Consider the following 25,044-nt stretch of genomic DNA (forward strand, 5'->3'; position numbering starts at 1 on the left):
CTTGTACATCCCCCCCCCCCCCCCAATGTTATCTGGGTCGACACTGTGTTTTCATTTTGTTGAACAAATAATACCTTCGGAGGAAGTCATATTTTACTGTAGGGCAAAACAGCCGCTTTAGGATGCCTTGATGTGAGTGGAATGGACATTGTGCAAGCAGCCACAGAGCTGACAGTAAGCACAAAATATATTGGACAGCTAACAGCAAACAAAGCCCCGAGGATGGATGGATGGATGGAAGTCCGATACACGAGCATTAGCCAATCGGAGTACCATGTCATGTCGACTAGCAGATGATATGATGATTCCTGTATTCTCACAGAAAGACACACTCATGTATCTCATGTATACAGGGTGTAATTTGTTTTGAAGGATCTCATTATAAGGAGTTTTTTTTTCCTTTTGAGTTTGTAGAAGATGATTATGTTATCTGACAGCCCATTATTTTACTAAAAAAGGCACCACAGGTAGGTTTTTTTTCCTCTTTAGCGCTATTATAGAACCTAAACTTTCCAAAGTCATGAATTCATTTATTTTTTTTGTGACTGAAATATGTAAATAAAGCAATATCTGGTGAAATTTGCATTCATTTGGATTGATGGATAGAGAGGAAGTCCAGCTTCATAAATATGTATTGACAAGACAGAACATAATGAGACATTTTTTAAATGAACAAAAATAGCAACTTTTCAAATGTCGGCATGTAAAAAAGTTCAAGTTGTGTGTTGTGTTGACAGTGGCTTCGTGGGAAACTGAAAAAAAAAAATAAGTAAATTCCCTCAAGAATAAACAAACAAAAGAAATTGAAGAAAAGACTGAAGGCTGTAGAGTGAAGGCCGCAGGCAGTTTTTGAGTTTGTATGTGAAAATCTGAGATCGAAGATATGTCGCTTTGTCTTTGCAGCGCGCACGTTTGTCACTCAAGTGGTCAATGCTGTGATGTTCTCACTTCTTAGAGAACAAGTATCTCTGTGTCTTCTAATGATGCAGTTGTTTCTGTATGTGACACTCTTTCCTTTCTCTTTTTCAGCTGTGGTGGCTGCTCACACCGACTACTTCCTTTATTACAAACAAACAAACCGCTGTCAGGAATGGAAAAGCTGATGGGACGTTTGAGGGACTCAGCTGAGCCAAAAACGCAAGTTTGGTTTAGTCTAAAAATTCAAATTAAATACCTATTCGGTTTTTAATGGCAATTTTTTTTGACTAAGTAGGCAAAAATTAAATCAATCTCCTGACAATTACACAGGAAACCCAGTCGACAGAAATAACCTGATGTTGTAATTGATTTTATCTGATTAAAAACAAGACGATCAAACTGTTTTTTCTGTACATGGGCCTAAATGTCAGTTTGCAGAAATAGTGCAAAACCTTTTTTTTTTTCCATTTAATAATGAAGCCATAATTGTCAGGTGTTAAAAGGAACTTTGGCTAAATAAATTATTCTAAAACTGGAAAAAAATGATGATTGAAATCAGAAACTATCTGATAAAAAAAATTACTAACCAGAGCTATGAATCTGACCAGACTTTCAATGCTCAGCAGTTTCCAGCTGTGCTACAGACATTTTGGTCGGTACAGAAACAGAATAAGACTGTGTTGTAGTCATAAATGCATATATAGTCTGTTGACTGATCTAAACATGATTGATATACTCTATGTGATATTTTTGTGGAAAGTAAAAACAGAAAGTACATTCTTAAACTACCTTTCCGACATACTGCAGGTCCGACCCGGTGTACTCCTCCAGCAAAAAGAACTGGTTCCACATCCAACCTCGTTTGGAGCGCCTGAGCGGCACACCGTTGGCGTCCTGTCCTGTCAGTCCCGCGGACCCCCTCCGCCCCCCTGTAGTCCTTCGCAGGGCCCTGAGTCCGTATCCTGGAGAGCTGAGGTGAGCCATGGCCCACAGCGCCATCAATACGTAAACTTTCCTTCTATCCATGCCCACCACCACCACCACCACCACCACAGCCTTCTGTCTTCTTCCCCCTCAGCGGTCTGTGTCCAGCAGTCTTTGGTCAGAGTATCGGATCAGTCCTCATGCTGTAATCTACTGAAGCAGGAAAGGTTCCTCAGTCTCACATAGGGCGGCAGCCAGCACCTGGAACATTTACACAGAAAAACAAACTGTCAATACTGGGAGGGGAGGCGGCAATTTGTTACTGCACAAGCTCTTGTTTCTTAACCTGCAGTGAAGACCAACTCAGTGAGTTCCAAGCTTTTTGAAGATGCGGTACGGTTGAAAGTCAAGGTGGGGAGTAGAAAGTAACCAGGAGACACGGACTCCTAGATATGTGCTTCAAGTTTTTGTTAAAAATCAACAGTGAATGAAACCTTGGAAACAACAACACAACAAGAATAAGAAAGTTGAACCATAAACAAAAAAAACCCCACGATGAACTGTAAATGACAAATAGCAGAATTGTTTAAATGGAAGCAGTTGCCTCGGTTTTACTGAGCGAGTACTAACTTTCACCCTCAAATCCCTCTTTTCTTCTCCTGTACCCTCATTTCCAGTTTAGATATATCGGCTCCTAAGATTTTGACCTGGTTTTGACATCAAGCTTTTTGGTTGTTAAGTGATCCCCCGACCGTGTTAGCATGCATGCTGTTGACGAGGTTGTTAACATGACACTGTTAATTTCATTTCAAATACATGAACCAAAGCGACATAATCTAAATTCAAGAAATGGGAAGACTTGACAGGAAAAACGTTACATTCAACAGAGGGATTTTGTGCAATTAAATACAATTTCCTTGCATTAGGAAGAGAACGAGAGGTGCTGAGGTGTCATTTAATCCAAAATGGAGCCAAAATCCAAGGCCAATAGACAACTTAAAAACATAATTGCTTGCAGCCCTACAATTTTGTGTTTATTAGTTTAACTGGAAGACCTTTCGCTTCAGGTTTGGGTGTCTTGTTTACACTTTATGTTTTTCATTTCCCTTTGCTTTCAGACTTTTTGGGCCCCAAACTGACCTCCCATATAGTGCTGAAATGATTACTTGATTAATTGCGTAATAATATGAGGAAACTGAATGCCAACAACTTGATATCAAGGTCATTTATTGAGGTAAAATGCCAAACCATCGCCGGTTCCAGCTTTTCAAATGTGAGGATTTGCAGCTTTTCTCTGTTATACATCAATATAAATTCAAGATGTTTTGGTTTGGGGAGTTAGACAAAATAAGCTATTTGAAATTCTGGGAGTGTTCGCTGGGCTTTTTCAACTATCTCCTGACATTTTATAAACTAGACAATCAAAAAGTAATCTACAGATTTTCCAGTAATATAAATAATTGTTAGTTACAGTCTTATTTAGGTCACATCTGCAGTAAATCTATACCTATAAACACAGAAATGCTCAAAGCAGAAGATTTTGATTAATCAAGTGAAACCCAGGCATGAAACCAACACGATAAAAGTGATGCGGAGAGATCTGACAATATGTAACACAGCTCTGACTGCACAGCCCCCCCCCCCCCCCATCCACCCAAGCCCTGATATACATTCATGTGCACACACATACTGTATGTTGAATGTCAGTCATCTGATTGATGGGCAGGCTGAGTGCTGCCTAACCTGATAAATATCAGATTAGAAATTTTTACACATCAATGTATAGGCTTACATCTTGTACTGCACATGTAGAGCTACTTTATCTGCATTAAGCCTCTGAATCAACATCTAATGGAGTGCATGGCTCTGCGTGGAGCGGCCCGTTCTATCTTTTTAAACAATCTGCCTCGGCACACTTTGTTATCAGACCCAGCAGAATGCCAATGGAGACCCTGGGCAATGTCAACCCCAGTTTATTACCTTAAGATCAGTGTAAAGATACTGAACAAAATGACTGTTTGCAAACCACAGAGAAGGACCCTGATGTGGGCAGCGGAATATCTTCACTTTACGTCTCTCAATCACTTCTCCCACCCATCCCCTTTCTTCTGTCTCTGTCCGTCATCCTCTGAAGGCCGATACAACCTTTTTCTATTTTTTTTTTTTGAATTTGCCAGCAATGCACTGGCAAATGAAAAAAAAAAGAAAAGAAAAGAAAAAGAAAACAGAGAGGAACAGCGCAGGATGGAGGTGGAGGAGGAGGAGGGGTAGGTAGAAAGAGAAAGAAGGCCATGTATTCTGCTTTTGTTCTCATTATTCCTCCCTGGCTGGGCGATATCCAGGCCGCCAGTGTTCACTGGCTGGGGTTTGGTAGGAGGGTTATCAGTGGTACCACTGGGGAGTGTCTGCAACGTTCCTCCATATCGCACGCTCTCAGAAGGCGGATGGAAAGGGATGGTGGGGGGGGGGGGGGGAGCGTGGGAGGGGGGTTGGAGGGTGCAGTCTACCCCCAATGTACTGTATGGCAGGTCTGGTCAGCTTCCCCCTCACACGGTATGTTGGGGAATGAGAAAACGATGTCTCTGGACATGAATTAAGTACCCTGACCTGCATGCAGAAGTGGAGCCAGACAGACTGAAGGGAGTGAAGGAAATGGAGCGAGAGAAGAGGAGTGAGAGGAAAGGTGCCGGTTGAGGTTAGTAGAGGCGGCGGTGCTGTCACAATACCGCAATTTTTGCCTTGGATACCAGTGCTAAGTTTAGTATCTGAAAATCTGATACCGCAGAAATAAAGAAAAACCATCAAGCGGTGTCACAGAACAACCACTGTGCTTTATCCAAACAGATGTCTCACCACATTGGCTGAGACGGCTTTGTAGCAACTTTTTGTACAGGGGTTTTGATGTTGACTGGGTTTCTTTGTTGGCTCGATAAACAAAATACAGTAGCTGCATATTTCTCACTCCTGTGCCAGTCTGTCAAGCTGTATGTGGTGAAGAAGGATTTGGTTCAAAACATAATGGAGAGTTTGATACAGTTGTGTGTTTTCAGCTATTCTGTCTATTCTGCTGGCAGAGGTTCATAAAAACAGTTTGACTGTCTTGTTTATTTTCACTCCTACAAGCCCATCCCAGAGTCCACTGAGGGTACAGCCTCCGATGACATGTAAAGACTCCTGTCCACTCATAACTCCTCTTCATCAACAATGCTGTGATGACAGCCACAGTCTATGGACGTCATAGACCACACACACACACTCGATGAAAACAGGGAGTGGTAGTTCTAAACTTCTTTTCACAAGGTAGAAAGAAGGGATAAAAGAGACAGAAAACACAAGAATACAAAGTGTTCAAACTAGAAGATGTGAGGTTATAGATGAAATCAAGAAAAAGCCAAAGAAAACAAGACAGCTGACTAGTTAGCACACAAGCTCATTCACTTGCTAATTAGCTCACCAGTTGTATTTTGTGAACATTTAAGGCTGCAACTAATGATTCATTTCATTTCATGACTATTTAAATCAATCGTTTCATCTATAAGATATCCTAAAGTACTGACAAATGCCTATCACAAGTTGTCAGAACCCAAGTGTAGGGATGGGTATCAAGAACTGGTGCTAAATTGGTACCAGTTCCTGACTGGTAAGTACTGAAATATTGATAAACTCCTGGACAAACTGTGCAGCTTTTGATATTTATGTAATGTTAATTCATTCTGACATAGCTGGCGTAGGTGGCGGTAATGCTCCTTGGTCGCAGTTTACAGCACACAGTAACTTAATACGATATAGTCTCTAGCTTTTGTTTGATATCACCCGCTAATAACGTAGCGTAGTTAGCACGCATTAGCTCGGAGGGCTAACTTGGCTTGTTTACTATATTACGAGAACATTGCTTTTTTTCCCCATCGTCCAGTCGATTGGTTGAAGAGTAGGTAGAATTTTAATCGACCAAGATTTTCTTTGGTTGACTACAGCTCTAATAGTTATAAAAATAAGTCTGTAGTTATTCACTCAAGACTCAGTTAGCACTTCTAATTCAACTGTTATGTTTGTAAATAAATAACTGTTGAATCTTTTCACATCTTTTTATGTCATGTCTTTATTTAGCATTTAGCAGTATAAGCAGTATCAGTATCAATATCGTAATTGATAAAATCCTAACGATACCCATCCCTACCCAGGTGACAACTAGACTAAGGATCTGAAACCGAAAGTTTTCATTTAAGAAGCTGTAAGCAAAGAGTTTTAAGTATTTGCTTGATAATTAACTTAAAAACGGTTGGATTTTTCTTATCCGTTGATTCAGCGCTACATTATTTACATTTAGACAAGTTCTGGTTGGATACTGATAGTCTTGGTCTCACAAAAAAGCAGCCATCTCTTCAATTCCATGGCTCAGTTCAGCCTGGCTGTATTTGTGTCAGAAAACATCAGGTATCACCAGCATTGCTTTTGAATTCACAAAAGCATCTAGCATTGTGCCACAGCTCAGGTAATTCTTCTGAACCTTTGCCATTCTTTAAACAAATTCTAATCCCCAGTGTTTGTTTACGTCCTCTAGATGTGACGGTAAAACAGTTTCGGCTTGCAAAACACACTTTGGCGAAAGTTTTTGTCATCAGATGTAGTTACCGTGACAACACTGAGGGGCAAATGGGGTAGAGAGAGAGAAGGAGGGAGTTGAAGGAGAGGTAGAAACGTCCTGTCAGAGCAGCGTCAGCAGTCAGGCTGGGAGACCGGCCCATCCATTACGCTACCTGTCTTCCAGAGGCAGCCAAGGCATGCCCTGCTTTCCCCTTATGAGGCAAATTGCGGGTGGTTGAAGCTGGGGGTTAGGTCCCCTCTTTCTATTTTCCCTCATGCGTTGCAGTTTATAACACTCCCACCCTCCACCTCACCCCAACCCCCCCCTCACCCCCCCTCCTGCCTCCACATCCCATCCCCCTGCCTCAGCCTACTTTGCTTGCATAGGCCCAAGCTGATATGCATTATCGCTGGGCTTTTCGCTGAAAGCCAGTCACTTTGCATGTGTCCTCTGCCTGGCTCAGCACAGGGGAAGGAGGGGGTGAAAGACTCCCGGGTCAACGGTGCGTTTGCTGATGGAGGCAGGTGAAAGTGAGATGGACTGTCAGGCTTCTTAATAACGCCCGTAGAGGAAAAAAGTCTCTGAGACCAACACTCTCTACTCCCTCTAAGCCGCAACTCTCATGGCAGATGCTCTGTTTCCTATCCAAATTTACTAGATGACTGTATGATTTTCCCCTGCTCCCTCTCCCCCTATCTCTAATATTTCCTCTTTTATTTCCCTCCCCCAACTCCCAGCGCACTCGATTTTATGAATTTACTTAATTGACGCTGGTGAGGAGCATGTGGGACTCTGAGCTATTGATTTGCTGTAGGCTTCAGCGTGGTTGGAAATACCAGTCGGTCTCTGGGGTAGACTCATGAAGCTTTCTACCTTGAGTCCCCCAGCACTGGGAAGCCGGCCTTTTCAATGGATTTCTTCATAATGTCACTGTGGAAAGCTAATGCTTTCAGTGTATGGAAGGCTCCGCCGTCCCTAAGGACCGCTCGCCCCTTGACCACATTTGTCATACCCTGGAAGCCATATTGTACAGCTCCCTGCTCTGATAATTCTCTTGACAAGGGACCACGACCAGGAATAAGTCAGCTAAAGCTTTATTTTTGCTACGTCAAAAAATGTCACAGCCGGTTAAGAATGCTATGGTGCCACATGTAGCCCAGTGGCTATGACAAAAATGCCTGCCTCTTTACATTTGCACTGTGTGAGAGTGAAACTGAGAGACAGACGGAGGGAGACTTAAAAGGATAATTCTGGTTTATGAAATCTTGGATCTTATACTCGTAGCTTTGGACTTGGAGTCACCAAACGTATTTCAAGCGAGACATTGCTAAGAACAAGACAGTTAGACAGGTTTTAAATGAATAACTAGGTTAGCCACACTTATCTGGAAGGGAAAATGTAAAAGAACAGTACAATTACTACTCAAATTGCTTGTTGGAAACATCGATCACAGTTAACAGACTGAAGTCCTGGTTCATTTTTGACCTACTGTGCTTTATTCCTGACATTTCAGGGATGCAAACCTTTGGTTTTACCTCCAAATAAAGAAGCAAATTAGCCTGATAATGTAAACCTTCTGCTTCACACTCCATCAGACTTTGTTTCCAGATCTCAGCGATTAAATTTATGAGTAGCATGTTATTATATCCAATGAAAATGAACCACAGTTGCAATAAACCGGAATTTCCCTTCAAATAAATAGAAACCGGAGCGCCACTGTACATCCACGGCAGAGAAAGCGAGAGCGAGTGTTCACAGCCGTCTTCCTCGAACGCCCGTCGCTGTAGGTGATTTTTGAAAAAGAGCCACAGGTCTCGTCTTTCCCTGTTCGCTTTCTCAGGGAGCACCGTCGTCATAATGAAGGTGTGTAATAGAACATGACACCATAATTATATTCTCTCAGTTAAGAGGCAGTGTTTACAACAAGCACAAGGCTGCCTTTATTTTTCTCCCTCCTTACACACACTCACTCCCTCTTTGTCTCGCTCTCTCGCCTGCCCCGTCCTCGCTTCATATCATGTGCCATTTAATTGCATTAAAAAAAAAAATGCTTGATGAAAAAATGAAAAAAGTAAATTGCTTTAAATTGCCTGTCACAGATTGTGCGGAGTTGCCATAGAGCAATAAGACTTGGTGCATTGTGTTTGGGTGCTGGTTAAGAAAGATTAATGTGTCTGCTGCCAATTTTCGAATGCCCCGTGATTCTACGCTCAAAGAATTGCCTGGGATAACATTTTGAATCACAACAATTAGCTATTAAATGTATCTATTGGTTTTTATCAAATGCAGGACCATGAGGATAGAGACAGGGACACAGCAAGTTACACAAATGCATTTGTCAATAAATATTGGATCTGGCCAGCTAATGGCCTTCCCAGTGCACATGTGCTGTTGAACACAATGGGCCTGGGTGGCATTTTAGCCTAATCTAGACTTGGGAGTGACCTCTCCGAGTAGGCTTTCTCATCTCCTCTTTTCTTCTCTCCTCCTTACCTTCTTCTACCTCTCCCACCTTCTCTTCCTGTTTTTTTTTTTTTCTCCCCCTAACGAGAGATATGAGCGACACGGCAAAGCACCCTATCGCGCCCGTTGAGCCGAAGACTTCCACAGCAACCCAGAAAGAGCCCCGGGGGTGCAATTAAAAGTGAGAGAGGAGAATGTCAGCCAAGGGGGGTGAGCAAGGGAGAGGAGAAGGGATGAGGGAAGGAGGGGGGGGGGGAGAGGGAGGAAGGTTGGGCACTGGTGCCACAGGTAACATGGTCATGTTACAATCCACAGAGGAGGCCCTTAAAGGCTGTTAATGTGTGGAGGTGTCAGCAGCAGGTTGTTCCACCATCTTTTCTGTCTCTGGCCTCCTCGCTCGCCCCTTCCACCCTCCCTCCTGGCTCCCTCTTGGACTCGGTTTGTTAAGAGGACTCAGACTCAGACAAGGTGTCATTCACAACCCATGTTATGCTGCTCGCTGTTGAAATTTTACAGCTAAATTTGGGAAACCAAACTCGACCCAAATCTAGGGTTCTCCATTTGTCTTATCGCCCATGTGGGTTACTGGTTCACAACAGATTTCCCAATGGCAAAAGATCAAAAACTGGGTAGCTGGATGAACTTTTGCTCCCCTAAAATGTAGAAAAACAAGCCTCATGTGTCCCTTGTCCTTGCAGCAACGTGGATACAGATGCGACCAAACAAGGAAAAAAAAAAAAAAAAAATTCCCCCAGAATCCTGTCAATATATATCGATCTTTTGTTTAGCTGAGAAACACCGTCTAGACACAGTGCCGCATTGTCTTGAAAATAACTTCACCCCCCCCCCCCCCCCCCCCTCACTCCAATCTGACATACAGATGCACACGCCTCACAGATTAAGGCAAGGAAATTGATCACTAAAAGGAGATTTCAGACAGATGGAGGATATTACCACAAAAGAAAATATATATATATATATATATATAAAAAAAAATCTACGGATTGAGGAGGGCAAAATCATCATCATAAAATGTTGGCGAATAAACAGCTGAAAATCCCCCGGTCAAATTGGAATGCAGAGATGAACTGGAATTCCTGACTGAATGTCAGACACTGTAGAGCAAAACACCAGAGTCCTCTAGTCGATATTAGGATTCAACCTGCAACGCTGGAATACCGCAAAGATTTAGTTAACGGTTCTCTAAGTCCCCTTTCTGCTTCTAAATAGCACATTAAGTTTCCTTCCAAGATGTGATACCAATTTACCAATATCATCAGGCTGTTTCTGGATGTTTATCCACAAATTACTAACATATCACAGGCCCTTTATTTCAGGAACATTGTGATATAAATTTTAGGTGACAGCTCTTTCTTCACAAAAAAAAAAAGGACACATGGGTGCTTTGGTATGAAAAACTTTCCTGATCATACATGAATGTGCTTTTGACTGAATGACAGTAATCCAAACAAATTAGCTCATACCATCCCTGTCAGACGCAGCGGTGTGCCCACAGCATTCATCCCGATGCGCCACTCCAGAGCTCACTGCAAACACATTACCTTGCCTCGCTGCCCAAATGCATACCAAATAACCCATATAAATCATACAATCTGGGCCAAGTCAATGAGAGCCCCCCCCCCCCCTTATTTTCCCTGTTTTCTAGTTCTTTCCACCATGCCATCATTCAGCAGAGCTCGCATCACTCAGTCCGAAGCTCTCACAACCGTCGTCGGAGTGGCCCAGTTTAGAACCCACAGAGGGCTCCTGAAGTAACCCTTCCTCTAGTGTACTTGATTTTATGTCTCCACAGTCTGGACTAAATTGCGGGTTGCCAGCTCTCCACACACTGCTCTGTCTCTCAGCTTGCTGCCTTTTCTTTTCTCCCTGTTGTCACTTTGACAAAAACAAAGATGGGTTTTTTTTTTCTATGAACTTGCACCAGTGTTTCTGGCTGTGTTTACCATCAAGCAACTGGGAGGTTGAAGAGAGAATCCTCTCTGAATTCACTACGGATTTACTTAGTGTATTAGGGCAGCGTCGTTTTGTCCCAGCTCTAGTGCCAAATAGTGACTTTCAGCCCTGAAATATGGTTTTGAACTGTGCCATCATAAACAACAGACACTCACTTTTTAGTGAACAGTTTCTGATTCCACTTCTCCGAATTAATTGACTAAATGGGAGCTTAAAGTCATTATCTCCCCTCGCCAGTTCTCCAATCCTGCGCTAGGGGCTAATAAATGGAGGTTTGATTTCGCTAAATGTCCTCTCGCGAAGATTAATAACGCCTAGTACCCTGGTGGCAAACAGATGTGGTCATCCTTGCTCCGCGGCAGAACAAATGGGCACGAGACATCCTCGCACATAAAGAGCAAAGGAATAATAGCTTAATGGCCTTCATCCGGTGACACGTTAGCGGGTGAGACGTGCTCGGTTGTTTGCTTTTTCCTGTGTGTTCACCAGAGCACATGTTTTGTCACCAGCAGCCTTGTGGTCTGACACAGCAGCTCTCTTTCTGAGGGACTGACAATGGCAGAAGTGGTGGGGGAGGGGGGGGGGGGGAGGATGGAGGAGGCTCAATGGAGGGGTCTGCTGGCTTCCTGCTTTCCCCACTGTGGCCTTTGTGGTAATACACTGGTGGTTATGGGAGCCTCCGTCTCTATGCAAATCAGTGTTTGCCCTCCCGAGTGTTTGTTTGTGCCATGTGCAGTCGAGCACAAGAGTCTGTTTTTTCTGTACGTTTAGCCTCGCACAGTCTGGAGCCAAAAGGCCAGAGCTGCATCAATGTAGGAATAATACTCATAATAAATCTGGTAATTAAAAGCTGTTATTTATATATCAATAATGTTGTTTACCGCTTAATAATATCGCCCTACCATTATATTAGATCATGCGGCAGTCGTTGCTTTTAAATGAATAGTGCGTCTCTGGGAGCAGATGCATTGATTGGACTACACAAAGGTCAAACTTGGCGCAGTGAATTGAAAATCAGTGAAGGAGCTGTGTTCCCACGTTTGTCTCAGCCTCCCCGTTGTGACAATTACATGAGAGGGAACGACGTGGAAGCACATTTCCATCCAGGCGTATATCGACTGTAACAGCGGGTCAGCAGCAAGATGGCTACAAACACAATTGTCACACAACACTAAATAATACATGGAGCTAAAACAAAGACATCACACACCTAAAATATGGCCCTAATAAAAAGCCGCACAGAGGAAATGTGTTCCCCCCCCCCCCCCCCCCCCCTCTCGACTAAGAGTAATGACCTTTCCTAGAAGCCCACCATAAAATAACACAGCGACAGTTAGGAGCTCCTTGTTTTTACATTATTAATAGCGGAGGCTTCACACGCACTCGTAAGTTAGAGATGCGCGCCGATACTCTGGCTTGTTTTTGACTGTTCTTAAATTGGACAAAAGTCTCTTACACTGCACCCGACTAAAACTACTGAGGCATTCGGGTGTTAAGAAAGCCATTTGTCACAGGCAGGACTTCTGCCGGGGATATCAGCCCGGGCTCGGGATAAAAAAAAAAAAAACAAAAATAATGCGAATTGTGTGAATACCATTCAAGAATAAGGCACACAATTTGTGGTGACATCTGAATTCAAATGCTCTGTATAAATACATATTTTCTTTGTGGCGCTCCTCCAGAAATGAAAAGGGGGGATATTTGCTGGCTTTTCATTTGTCGTGGTATGTTTCTTTGAATAGATTTTTTACAGTATCGCTGCTAAAATAAGGGTTCGGTTCAGCCAATCACATCAAAAAGGGGATTCAGGCCTCCTCTGAGCTTGAACAACAGACAGACTTGATCTCCTCTGACCTTAACTGTGACTCATGTTTATTTACCTCGGCTAGTTATTCCTGAGGGACAGTGGCCTCATCATTGAAATGAGCGCCGCGATGGGTTTCTTTTTTTATTGCCACTCCTGGGAACAGGACGACTCTAATGAACAAAGATGCTTGATTGATCCGAGTTAGCATTTGATTCCCGGAGCACCGTCCGGACACACGATTCAATATGCTGGCACGCCGGTGGAGCACCCCTTGAACTTTGCTGTACACACATCTTTAATCACACTCACCTTTTCTGGTGGCTGGTGTGACTTCCAGCTTATTTGTAATTACCAAGCTCCTCGGGGGGGTTGGCTGAACAACAGGCCCGGCCATAGGTCACGGAGAGACACTGTAGCTGGCCATATGGGCTCCGGGCCCAGGGGCAGAGGGAGAGTAGGTGGACGCCGGCGCTGGCATCGGGAAGTTACCAGAACGGGTCGGGGCGGGCGATTGAATTATTCGGAGACAGGAGACAGCCTTATCGAGCAGAGGCCACATTGCACTGACGTTTTCACCTCAGTTTCTATTTCCCATTTCACACCTGGACTATTGCCAGATAGGATATGTTCAGCCACCTCGTTTTTTTTTTTTTTACCCCGATATTCACAATCGCCAGCCACCAGTCAAAAAGAGGGTATAGCGCGTTATCTATCACCACCTTACCACCCGCGGCACCCTCCCCTCTCTCCCCCTGAACCCTCTCCTGCCTCCTCCCTCCTCCCTGTTGTCACCAGCGCGGCAGCAGCATGGTGTTATTACAGATAAACAATCAATACTGCATTAACGTGTCCACTGAGGCTACCTGGAGTTAAACAGGCAGACGAGGAAAATAATTCAACCCAATGTCATGGGCGGACTTCAAGCAACTAATCTTGCTCATGAACTGGCAAACCGATATATATATATATGTATTGAAAATTCAGGCCACTTTCTTTCATTATCCTCAGCCATCATTTCTTTGTGTTTGAGGTCACCAGATACATTTCTTTTCCTTCCTCTCCTCACTGGTCACAGAATGAAACCCCACTGCATTAAAGAAGTAATACCCTACTTTATAGCAAAGGTGACCATGGATATTGGAGAGCAGGGACCCATACGATCGATTTGGAGCGAGGAATGGAAATTTTAACATGATTCCCGGCCAGGCATTTTAACTCAGGAGTATTGGAGCCTCTCTTTTGATGATTGCTTCCAATCCAACTCGCTACTCCCATTTCAAAATTCTGATGACGTCTTTATTTAGGAAAAAGGGCAGCGATGTGAGGCAGACCCCTGGTGCCCTGCTGATAGCTGTGTGGTCCTGTTCCTCTTTGCAAAGCTTGTATGCAGCAAATTTGCATCTACATTCCCAACGCTGCCCATTGAAAAAAAAAAAAAAAGAAGGCTTTTTTGTTCAGAACCTCTGTGAAAAAATGAAAACAAAGGCGTTCTTATGAAGAGGCCCGACAAATAGTCCCTGCCTCTCCGTCTCCCAGACTGGAATTAAATACTCCTCATTCCATCCTCATTCATTAGCCCCCACGCCCACAACCCTAACACCATACCGGGGGTATGAAATACCTTGCACACACACACACACACACACACACACACACACACACACAAAATAAAGGAGTTGGACTTGGCTGAATGATTGCAGAGACTGTTTACTAATACTGCTGCTCACTCTGCTTTATTACAGAGTGCCAGGCTTTCCATTACTGCAAAGGGAAAGAGAAAAGAGGGGAAGAAGGAGAGGAGGAGGAGGAGGAGGAGGAGGAGGAGGAGGAGGGAGCAGGGACAGAACAGAAAAGGAGAGAGAGGGAGAGACTGCCAACGTCAGATTAAAAGAAGAAGAAGAAGAAGAAGAAAAAAAAAAGAATGGCTCAGTTGATTTACACCTTCATTACTCTCCCCTAACTCTGCTTATTGCAAATCATGATGCTGCTTTATGAGCTGAATCCTCTATTACGACAAGGCCGGGAAGACAGTGCTTTAGTCCATAAAGCAACCGTACAGTAACCGCCACCCGGCAGCACCCAACCCACTCATCCTACCACCCAGCTGCCAAGGGATGGGGGGGGTGGAGGTGGGTGAGTGGGGGGGGAAGGGAAGCAAGACAGAAAAACCAAGCCACTGACGAAATTTGGTCCAGCGCACAAACCCGGAGCTTGGCATCTAGTTCAGATTTCTCTGAGCTCTATGCCAAAGAAGTATGGGTTACTGAGCTCAAAGCTCTGCGGCTATGTCGGGGAAGGAACTCACAGAGAGTGTTTAACGTTAAAGTGAGCAATGCCATATTTAAGTCAACAAACACGTAGGGCGCTGGAGGTGTGTGTTTACTGCCTCCCCTACCACAAACTGAGGAGGTGCTACTGATGCGTTTACTCTACAAGCTGTTGGGGGGAACATGGGTGTATTTAGATAGAAGACAGAATGTATTTTTGTACTTTTATTTATTGAACCAAGAGGAGGACTTGCTCTTTTTTTTTCTTGCAATGATTGAATTTGGGTCCATGTGTGTGTGTGTGTGTATGTGTGTGGCTAGCAGGTCTAAGAAGAAATAGTTGAGGAAGCCAGGTGCAAGACCTAATAAATCAGCAGATAGGATGAGGCATGTAGGTGAGCTCGTGTGTCAGTGCGCTGATATAAACAGGGCGCGGGTGCATGAGACACACTGGATGGAGGTTTGTTATGTGTATGTAACACGCTGCTCCGGCCTGGCCTGTCTGACTCCCATCTGGAACAGGGTTGACAGAAAAGTTGACAGATGCTTCACCAACGTCCATTATTTATGAGACTGAGATCCACACTGCATTTCACAAGTGTCTGCTTCTGCTACTGTAGGTCGAGTCCTGACATTGTATTCTCTGTGTGTGTGTGTGTGTGTGTCCACGCATACACACACACACACATACATCCGTTTGCTTTCTTGTGTTTGTGTGGGAGGCTGATGAGTGGGTAGCTGAATGTACAGATCCGTTTTTTTGCTCAAATGCACGAGTGTGTGCTTACATATTTGTGTCTGCACATTTGCGTATGTCAGAACCCTAAGTAACCACTCCACCTGCCTCTGTGAGTCTAACCCTTGACCTCTGGAGTGTCACTAAATCCCTGCCAGACAGTCAGTCCTTTCAGCTCCTGCATGGAGGACCATACACCAGCAGACTCCAGCTCTCTTAAAACCCACTTAGAGGCTTACAGCTGGGAGGCCCGACCATCGGATTGAATTAAGGCTATGATTAATTGAATCTAGTGGTGAGTAACTTGAGTGACTGATGTCTCGTAGGACCAAAGGTCTAGACACAATGCTTCAGAATAAAGCTATATTCATTCATTCAGTGACATCACAGGCAGTTTCAGTGTGCCTCAGGCATGGATGGTTGCCTCTAATATTATTGCTTAGAGTGCTGCTTTAAGCTCAATACCACCGGCAGCTCTGCTGCTGCTGCTAAGAGGGCCAATGTTAATGAGAGGCACAATATAATTAATACAAATGGAATGTTTAATGCAATTTTTCCATTTCAAAGAAATTCCCCCGGCATCTTTCTGAACAACAAATTCAACTCTCTTACATTGTCCTCAGGCAAACAATAACGCAAGTTTGGCATTGCCTTCATTAGATCAAACTCAATTATTGCAGAGTGCTTGCAGCTCCTCTAGCACAGGGGTGGACGCTGAGGCCGCCTTCTCCGCCAACTTGAAGGTCCGCTGGCAGGTCCTGTCCCATTTTTCTTTGACGGACGGCGGCGTCAAACAGTAGTTCGAGGCCTTTGAGACCCGTACACATCCATTTGTCAGTTATTCATGTCAAAGCACAGTGTTCAGCTGTTGGAGGTCTCAAAGAATGACCTTTTCTCAAAGGGGACAGGTTTCCCCTCCTGTCTGAAAGATGCCCTGGGTATTATTCAGCCCAATACAGTAGCGCGCTGTTATTACTGCATGTCCCATGGTGCTGCAGAAAGCTTGTATTGCGTCCTTCCCAGAGGAATATACGGCCCCGGAACGGTACGTGCGCTTTGATTCGGCAGGTAGTTTGTATGGAGGTCTTTCTATTTCTCTCGTTCACAATGAACCATCCTAATGTTTTGAGAGGTAGCAGAACAATGGCAGAAACCTCTCTTTTTCACTCCGGGGATTGAAAGTAAATAGGACCTTTGCTGATGTGTTTGCCTGTTCATTTACAGAACCTCAGAATACAGCTTGCACATTGTACCTCTGCGGAAAAAAAAAAAAAAAAATGAAAAGAAAAAACTCACAAAGGCATTCTGCAGGACAATAGCGCAGCGGAGGAAAACAGGCGCACAATGGAGTCCAGATATCATTCACAACATAGACAGGAGACCATTATCCTCAGAAGGAGGGGCCCATCTGAAGGTGACAGATTTGGGAGACGGAGGAATTGTGCACACAGCGCTGCCACCAAGACAACAGTCCCCCCCCCCCCCCTGAAGCCTCACCTATGAGGGACAGGGTTTTTTGCAGTAGCATAGCCCGCAATGTTGAGGTGTTACACGTCATCTGCAATAACCTGGATCATTACTCCTGGAGGCTGTTAGAGAGGAAAATCACATCACTCTGCTTTCAGTGCTGCCAAGAAAAATTGACACACTAAAAGTCACACACCTCAATATGCACATGCACGCACAAAAGGGCCCCACAAACAGCCTCACCTCCACCGTCCCCAAACAAACACATACACACATGTGTAATTACACACCCACAATCTATCACATACTGTCAGCAGTGACTGGGGGGTTAACATACCAAGTGGCATCCCAACTGCGTTCCACCAGCCAGCGTTGCCTGAAGCTGACAGCTCTCACTGCGGCTGCCTTGCAGGAGTAAAGTAAGCATCATTATCATCTTCTCTCGCCATACCTCTCTCTCTACTTGGAACAAGCATAACACTCTTTTAAAATCTTCCCTTCTTTTATCCACCAGCCGACCCCCTTTTCTTTCACTGTCTTCATTGTACTCCAGTCAGGCGCTAATGCTCCTTGTCCTGTGGCTGGACTCTCTGATCTCCTATTACCCTCTCGTCTTCAGACAGTCAATATTATCCCCCCCCCCCCACCCCTTCATGACCAATCCTCCTCTTTCCTATCCCTCCGCTTTTACAAAAGTCTCAAAAGTCAGACAGACAATGTTGACCCCCATCCACCCCACCTCCTCCACTCCTTCATGCACTTGCTCGTCTTCCATAGACTTATTAACTGGCTGTCATGTTGAGCAGCCTTCCCCCAGACAGTGTTTAGCGTTCCTCCGTCCACTTACTGCAGCCAGAGTTAAGCCTCTGGGCTTTGCACAGACAGGAATCCAACTAGAGGGGAAAGGCAGGACCTGCGGACATGATCTGTCTGCTGCACTCACTCACATTCTTCCTCCTGCACCAACTACCTCAAGGCAGGGCTGAAACACACACATCATACAAGGCATTACCTCCAGGCGGGTTGTTTTTTTTTTCTTTCCTGTAGCACCAGAGCACCAGAGTAGCAGATGATGAGATTAGGAACATTTAAATATCTTTTTTTTTTTTTATAAAATAACAATATTTAATTTTTTTAGGGTTGGAGGAAGAAAGTCACAAGACAAATTTTTCTTACTATAGCATATTTTGTCACATAAGTTTAATTAAATTCCATATTTTTTTAAAGTTTCTTTTTATACTAGTTAGAGAACAGATATCTTAACTTGTTCAGAACCCCATTATGTTCCAAACACCAAAAAATACTTTAATGGTGGATTTCTACTCTAAATGCACTCATCAATCATTGGCAATCAATAAAAATGGATTAAAATGCTTTATCATGTGTCATTTTTTTTTGTCCATTCCAATGGACGGAGAATGTTAACGTGAGAAACCCCCTAGTAGTAAAAATGACAAAAAAAAGACTTTTTTCAAGAACAAAATTTTTCATGAACAGTTAACTCATATCAATGCATAAAGTGATGCTGTGAACACATTGCATATTTATTTTTTATTATTTAATATATTGACAAAATAATAAGGGGTCAGTCCAGAGTGGTTTGTTCAGTTCATTGGGTTGTAAATAATCAATAGGATGCATTATATACATGTATATGTATGTATGTCCCCACCTATTAATAAACTTGTGGCAACACCAGTGTTATGATAACACCAGACATTACACAAGATGAGATATTCCTTGTTGACGTTCAATATCTGTAGAGCGCTTACTTTGATCTTTAACGTTAGATTTTTAGTTTAAATGCCTAACTTAGTGTTAGGGATCTAGTCTTAGTCTTAGTTAGTCTAAGAGTTAGCGACGGCCGGCTTCAGGCTGCTGCCAGCGGGTCGTGTACAGCCGGGCTGTGGTGCACATAGACACGGGGACGAGCCAGAGGATGACCACCGCTTCGACCCAGAACTGGAGCGACCCGTCTGCTATCCGGAGAGAGACACGCAGAGAGCAGGCTGAGCAGGCAGAGAATGGGAGAGTTTCTGCTGAAAACAAACACCGAAACCTGGGGAGACATGAGAGCAGCTGCTCACTAACAGCTCTGTGTGTTTACAGCAGAGTGCAGGAGGGAGGACAGACGTCTCGCTCTGCTACTCTGTGCTGCGACTCTTTCGGTTTATAACTGTAGCGTCCGCTGCCTGAGTAAGTACTGATAACACACTTAATACTTTACAAATTAGAGTTTTTTTATTTGATGAACATGGGCACTGATACGCAAAAATGAACTAAATGGGTTTTATTTCTATAAAAAGCAAAACAACGGTTTTGTATGTAATGTAATAGGTGTATACCCCAACACCATGTAACACCAGTAACACCGACTACTACCTGTTAGCCTAATCTTGTATCTTGAGTACTGTTCAGTAACTTGCAAAACAGTCTTAAAAACCAACATGAAAAAGAATCATGATAAGCTAAAAAATCGTGATATGATATTTTTGCCATATCGCCAACCCCTACATCCAATCAAATAAGTCTGTGCATGTGGGTGGAGTCAGATGACATCATCATTAGAACGGTTGTGGGATCTGAACGGGTTAAAGTTTGACACTTCCCTATAAAAACTACGAAGGCGAGATGCTCCCAAGATGTAATTTTGACAAGATCTAATTTTTGATGAATGACTTTCTTAATTGGGAAACTTAAATCAGTGGGTACATTTGTACCTCTGCCAAGGAAGTTACATTTTCACCCCTGTTAGTTAATCTGTGCGCCGGCAGGGTGTCTGAAAAACTCATGAACAAATTTCCATGAAATTTGGCGGAGAGATTGTCCTCAAGCTACGGAACAGTTGATTAGATTTTGATAGTGATCTGGATCTGTGATTTTCACTATTAGATGATTATTGTTTTCTCCCCACACATATTGGATATAGAGATTTAATTCCAAATCCAATCCAAAGCCTAACGCTACGCTCGCAGGGTCAAGAAATCGATTTCACCTCGAATTTAAGAAAGGAGGAATGTTTGCCGTCCTTGAAGGTGGCTTCCTTCTAGTTTTTTTGCTCATATTTTAGATGACACCCCAAAAAAAAAAAAGAATTCAACTCTCAGGCTAAACTCGGCATTGTGTGGTAGCTACAATACTGGATTTGTCATCTGCCCCTTCCTTCTACACCCTCCCCTTCCCGGGGCAAATGGTGTAAGAAATGAGACGTGGCTGGTGGATAGACTTTCATGCCCCTGCTTTACCAGTGTCATTTCCGCAACTCTGAAATTGTGCCATGGTCTACAGGGCTTTGTTGTAAATCACTATCTCCCACTGTCAGACTGCAGTCTGCTGCACACTGTGGATGCCTGGCTTTCTGCTGCCTCCTGGGTGACTAATATATCTTGTTAAATTGTGCTGAGAAGCGTGCGGAGAACTCTACACCTTCCTTCTTTGTACTGTGTTTGTTTGCTTGCATTTGTGCCTGCCTCTGTGTGTGTGTGTGTACTTGAGTGTGCCTACTTCAAAATGTGTGTCGCTCTGCGTCTGTGCATCCGTGTCTATGCGTCTGCATTTCGTGACTGAATAGGTAGGTGGGTATGTTACTTTTGCAAATATGTTCACTAAACTCCGCGAGTCTGTCAGGCTTTGTTGGTAATTCAGTTAGATTGCTATTCAGCCAGCTTCCGCTCGACACCACCACAGTATCGGAGTTGTGAAGCTATCTCTCAGCCACTTCATAATTAGAAAAGCTGTGGAGCCAAGCCACAGTTTGAGAAGAGGGAAGAGGGAGAAAAAAAAAAGCTGTTGGCAGACTGCATTATTCAACATTGGCAGCAATTTACTCTGTCTCCCACCCCAAAGACATGAATCTAAGTGATTTCATAGTCACATCCGTCCTAGTGTGCCATACTGTATAAAGCTGGACTCTTCTCTTATCACCAGTTCTTAAGCCATGCACTGTATACTATCAGCTTTATCCAGCACTGTACACACACACACACGCCGCACACACACACACACACCATATCTCCGTCTAACCGCTTTTGAAAATAGATTTATGAGTATATTTCTGTGTAATTGGTGTTCTCCTGCACAAAGCAGGGAGAGATAATTACCCATTGTTAAGTGAGGTGTAAACTGTCTGATCCATGTGTATTTATCTTCTCAGCACACACAGAGTAAAATAGGCCCTTTTTTTGGGGGAGGATTTAGGCAGACTCTACAGTATACCGTTCTACTCTCCTGGCCACCGTCCAGCTTTAAAATCCCTTTTGGTGAAACCTGTCGAGAAACAGCCTTTTGGCTTAACTGTATCTTGTCTAATTCTAACGTCTTTTTTTGTTTTAGTCATAGCAAATTCAATCTAGAACTCTGGTTGACCTTCAGAGGGAAGGTGACGCCAGCCCCCGCCGATAGATTTAACTCCAAACAGACGTCAGAGCGTCGGCGGGCGAGAAAATACGTCGTGGCTTATTTTGGGGTTTTTTTTTTTTTTTGTTGTGCAATTACGATTCTGACTGCTCCGTAAATAGGTGTCCCTGAAGGCAATCTGTCTCAACAGTGAGGAGCAGTTGCCAGTCTGCCTGCAGGAGCTCCAACAGTCAAAACAAGCCTCAAGAAATAAAAGACAACAGCGTCATGGTGTTGGGGGAGAAAAGTCAAATCTGCTCATTCCTTGGTGAAACAGCTAAGCGAGTCTGTCCTGTACACCAGGGGGCATTGTTTTGGAGATAGAAAAGAAAAGAAAAGGAAAAAAAAAAACCCAGTTGGGTTGGCACTGAAAGCAGCAACTCCCAGATAAATATTTGGCACAAGAAAATCTTAGGAGGAATCCCGGAGCACACGCTGTACAAACAACGTCATGATTTATTATCACATCATACAGACCGTGACTAATGCAGTCAAACAATCAAGGTGCGTCTAGTGAACTACAATGCCCCGGAGGTGCTCTCCGAAGCCGCTGACTTCAAATGTTTGGTAAGCGAAGCACACGCGGAAGAGCCACACGCTGCACATGCGGGCTCAACAAATGTCCACAAGTATCTACACACACACACACACACATACACAGAAAAGGAAAGAAGGCCGTAGACATTCCCATAGGGGGGGGGAGAGTACGCTTTAGCAGAGACAGCAGCCACTGGGACATGATTTTATTAGCTCCAGATGCCGCTGAAGAGAGGACTAGAAACGTTCAATATTATGAGCAGGACACATCACAATGATGCTGCCCATCTGGAGCACAAATAATGTAATCAACTTGGGTCACCGGTCATCATCGTCTGGCCGTCGGGTAAACCCACCATCCTGTGACGTCACCTCTCACAGGGACAGGCTGGAGCCGGCCGGCCGGCAGATAGAGCTTCTCCAGCTTTTTTGGAATATCCCTTAAGCTGCCGCACATGACCCGCGGAGTGAGGATATTTGGATATTTTTTTGGGGTGGGGGGGGGGGGGGGGGGGGAAGAGAAAGATGAAATGTGAGGGACTGTCTTTTGTAATCTGAGCTCTGGTTTAAAAAATGCAGATGGCTCTGATGCGTCTATTCCCCTGCCTGTCAAATCAGTTCTGCAATATTCCTTTTAACATCTTCATACAAAAGCGCTCGCACAGTCCGGACCGTAAACACATATATATACACCACGCTGTATGTTACCACACACACACACATGCATGCACACACGCAGAGCAACTCTATTTGCAGGGCCTTTAAATATTCAGTACCTGCCGTGTTTTCTGTATGACTTTGATCAGCCACAGATTCTACTCTGTCCCTTTCATCTCTGAACTTCAAACCAGCATATGAAAAACCTGGACCACAAAAACCTGTTCTGGTTCAGACAATCTCCTTTCACCAAGCTGCTGCTGCTGCTCTCTACCTTATAAAAACAAGCAGGAAGTCGTTGAAATATAGAAAAGAAAAAGAAGGAGAGGCAGTGAAGTTAACCCTGCTCTTGTTACAAATGTAAATGTACTTTTTTTCCAGAGCCGACATCTTTGCCCAATCTTCCCTGATAAGATAAGCGCACATCCCTGTTTGTAATTTAGAAAGTGTGTGTGTGCAGAGGAGTGATTATTGCAGAATATTCCCCCGGGTAGTTTGACAACTCCCCCAAACAACTTCTTGGCCGCCTTCTAGCATATTAACTGAGGCTTACATTGAGCCAGAGCAAAAAAAAAAACTTACATGGAGCAATCTGCAAGGCAACAGAAAGGACAGTCAAACTTTCTCAAGCACTAAATTCAATTTTCAGTATTGCACACGCCTATTAGTCTCACTACACCTCTCTCTGTCAATACCTGCAACTTCTGAGCAAAGAAGTCATTCTTTTTATAACCCGGCCTGTATTATTCAGCAAAAACCCCATTAAATATTCACAGGCACATAACTGATATCATCTTGTTGTCAATAAAGCTGGAGGACATGTTTGATAAAAAAAAAAAAAAAAAAAAAACTTGAGTCAACTCCAGCAGTGCTCTCCCAAAAGCAAGGCCTTTCCACGGATCTCTAACAGCTAGTGCAAATAACAACAACAACAAAAAAAAAAGGCAGCAAAAGCATCACAGTGAGACTGCAGGCAACCGCAGATAGACAGTCATCCGCCTTTATCAGAGCATGCTGTCCCACCTGCATCGATTCGCATCCCGTGGATTTGCCACTGGCTGCAGCAAGATCATCGGTGGAAGAAGAGAGAGGGAGGGAGGGGGGAGAAGAAGGGGGGAGGAAGGGAGGGGGGGATCAGCTTCACAGGTAGATTCAAGCAAGCATTGCAAAGGCCTTCAAGTTTCATGCGTGACAAAATACGGCAAATGTGCTTTTTATTTATTTATTATTATTATTATATATTTTTTTTCAAAGCCCAGGCCTTGCTCGCATCACTTCAGCGCGGCGGGGCAGCACTCGTCGTGCACCTCCGTGCAGCAGGAGGGGCACACACACACGTTCTGGTCTCTCTCTCTCTCTCTCTCTCTCTCTCTCTCTCTCTCCCCCTCTCTCTCTCTCTCTCCACATCGACGTTCATCGGCGAAATGAATGAGAATTACGCACACATTCAACTGAATACAAAAGTTGACGAATCCTCTTGGCCATCGATTGACCCCGGCTATAAGTTGAACGAATAAGCTGTCAACGCGAATACAAAAATAACTTCCGATTCCAACTCATTTTAAATTCAAAGCCCGAAGTTATTCCACTAATTAGTCTACTGCGCACAGACTATATAGATTTTGATTCCACTAGCGATTTCATTAGAATCTATATAAGCGGATATCAAGCCTCTATATAAGCGATACAACTATTTCGCTTTGGTCAGTATGTGAGCAACCCGGAGTAACCCGGCTCGGACAATTCAAAAATAGGCTACAAATGCTGCAGAAGAAGTAACTAGTCGCTTATCGAGCGGCGAATATGTGCCACAAATGTGCCAATTTTCCACAGTGGATAGAAGTTGTAAAAGCAAAAAAAAAAAAAAAAAAAAGCCTCGCTCACCTTATAGTGAAGTTTATTCTAAGAGGATATTTTTTTTCTCCTCTCCAGGCTTGTGAAGGCGCACGTCGGGAACCAAGTGTATCCGTTCACTGCAGCTTTTTTGTTGCCCGTTGTTCCACCTCAACTGCGCGTCTCAGTCGCGCTGCATCACTTCTCGCTGTGGATGTCAGGGAGGAGGCTGAGAGGCTGAGGGGACTCAACCCTCCCATTGGCTGCCATTCACAAGTCCCCAGCAGAACACGGCGGAAAAAAAAGGGGAAGGGGAGGAAAAAAAAAAAAAAAAAAAAAAAGACACACACATACACACACGCGCGCGCGCGCACGCGCACACAAAAAACAAAAGGAAGATAGAATAATGGGGGGATTACAGCTCCGGTGTGGCTGCATTTCAACTGCCAATAAGGGATGTTCAAGTTTAATAATAGGAGCT

The 25,044-nt window shown here is 44.0% G+C and overlaps 1 protein-coding gene across 1 annotated transcript in view; it reads right to left on the reverse strand.

Moving 5' to 3' along the window:
- LOC122972771 (cadherin-10-like) overlaps positions 1-24,838 on the reverse strand; it is a 62,325-nt gene extending 37,487 nt beyond the window's left edge. Inside the window, exons 1-2 of the mRNA XM_044340102.1 lie at positions 24,615-24,838; positions 1,708-2,103 (exon numbers count right to left, since the gene is read on the reverse strand). Of these exons, the coding sequence (XP_044196037.1) occupies positions 1,708-1,944 (237 nt within the window). The 5' untranslated portion in view covers positions 1,945-2,103; positions 24,615-24,838. The remainder of the gene's footprint in view (positions 1-1,707; positions 2,104-24,614) is intronic.
- Between the last annotated feature and the right edge of the window lie 206 nt (positions 24,839-25,044).

The sequence above is a fragment of the Thunnus albacares genome, chromosome 21 (genome assembly GCF_914725855.1).
Source record: "Thunnus albacares chromosome 21, fThuAlb1.1, whole genome shotgun sequence".
Classification (NCBI taxonomy): Eukaryota; Metazoa; Chordata; class Actinopteri; order Scombriformes; family Scombridae; genus Thunnus; species Thunnus albacares.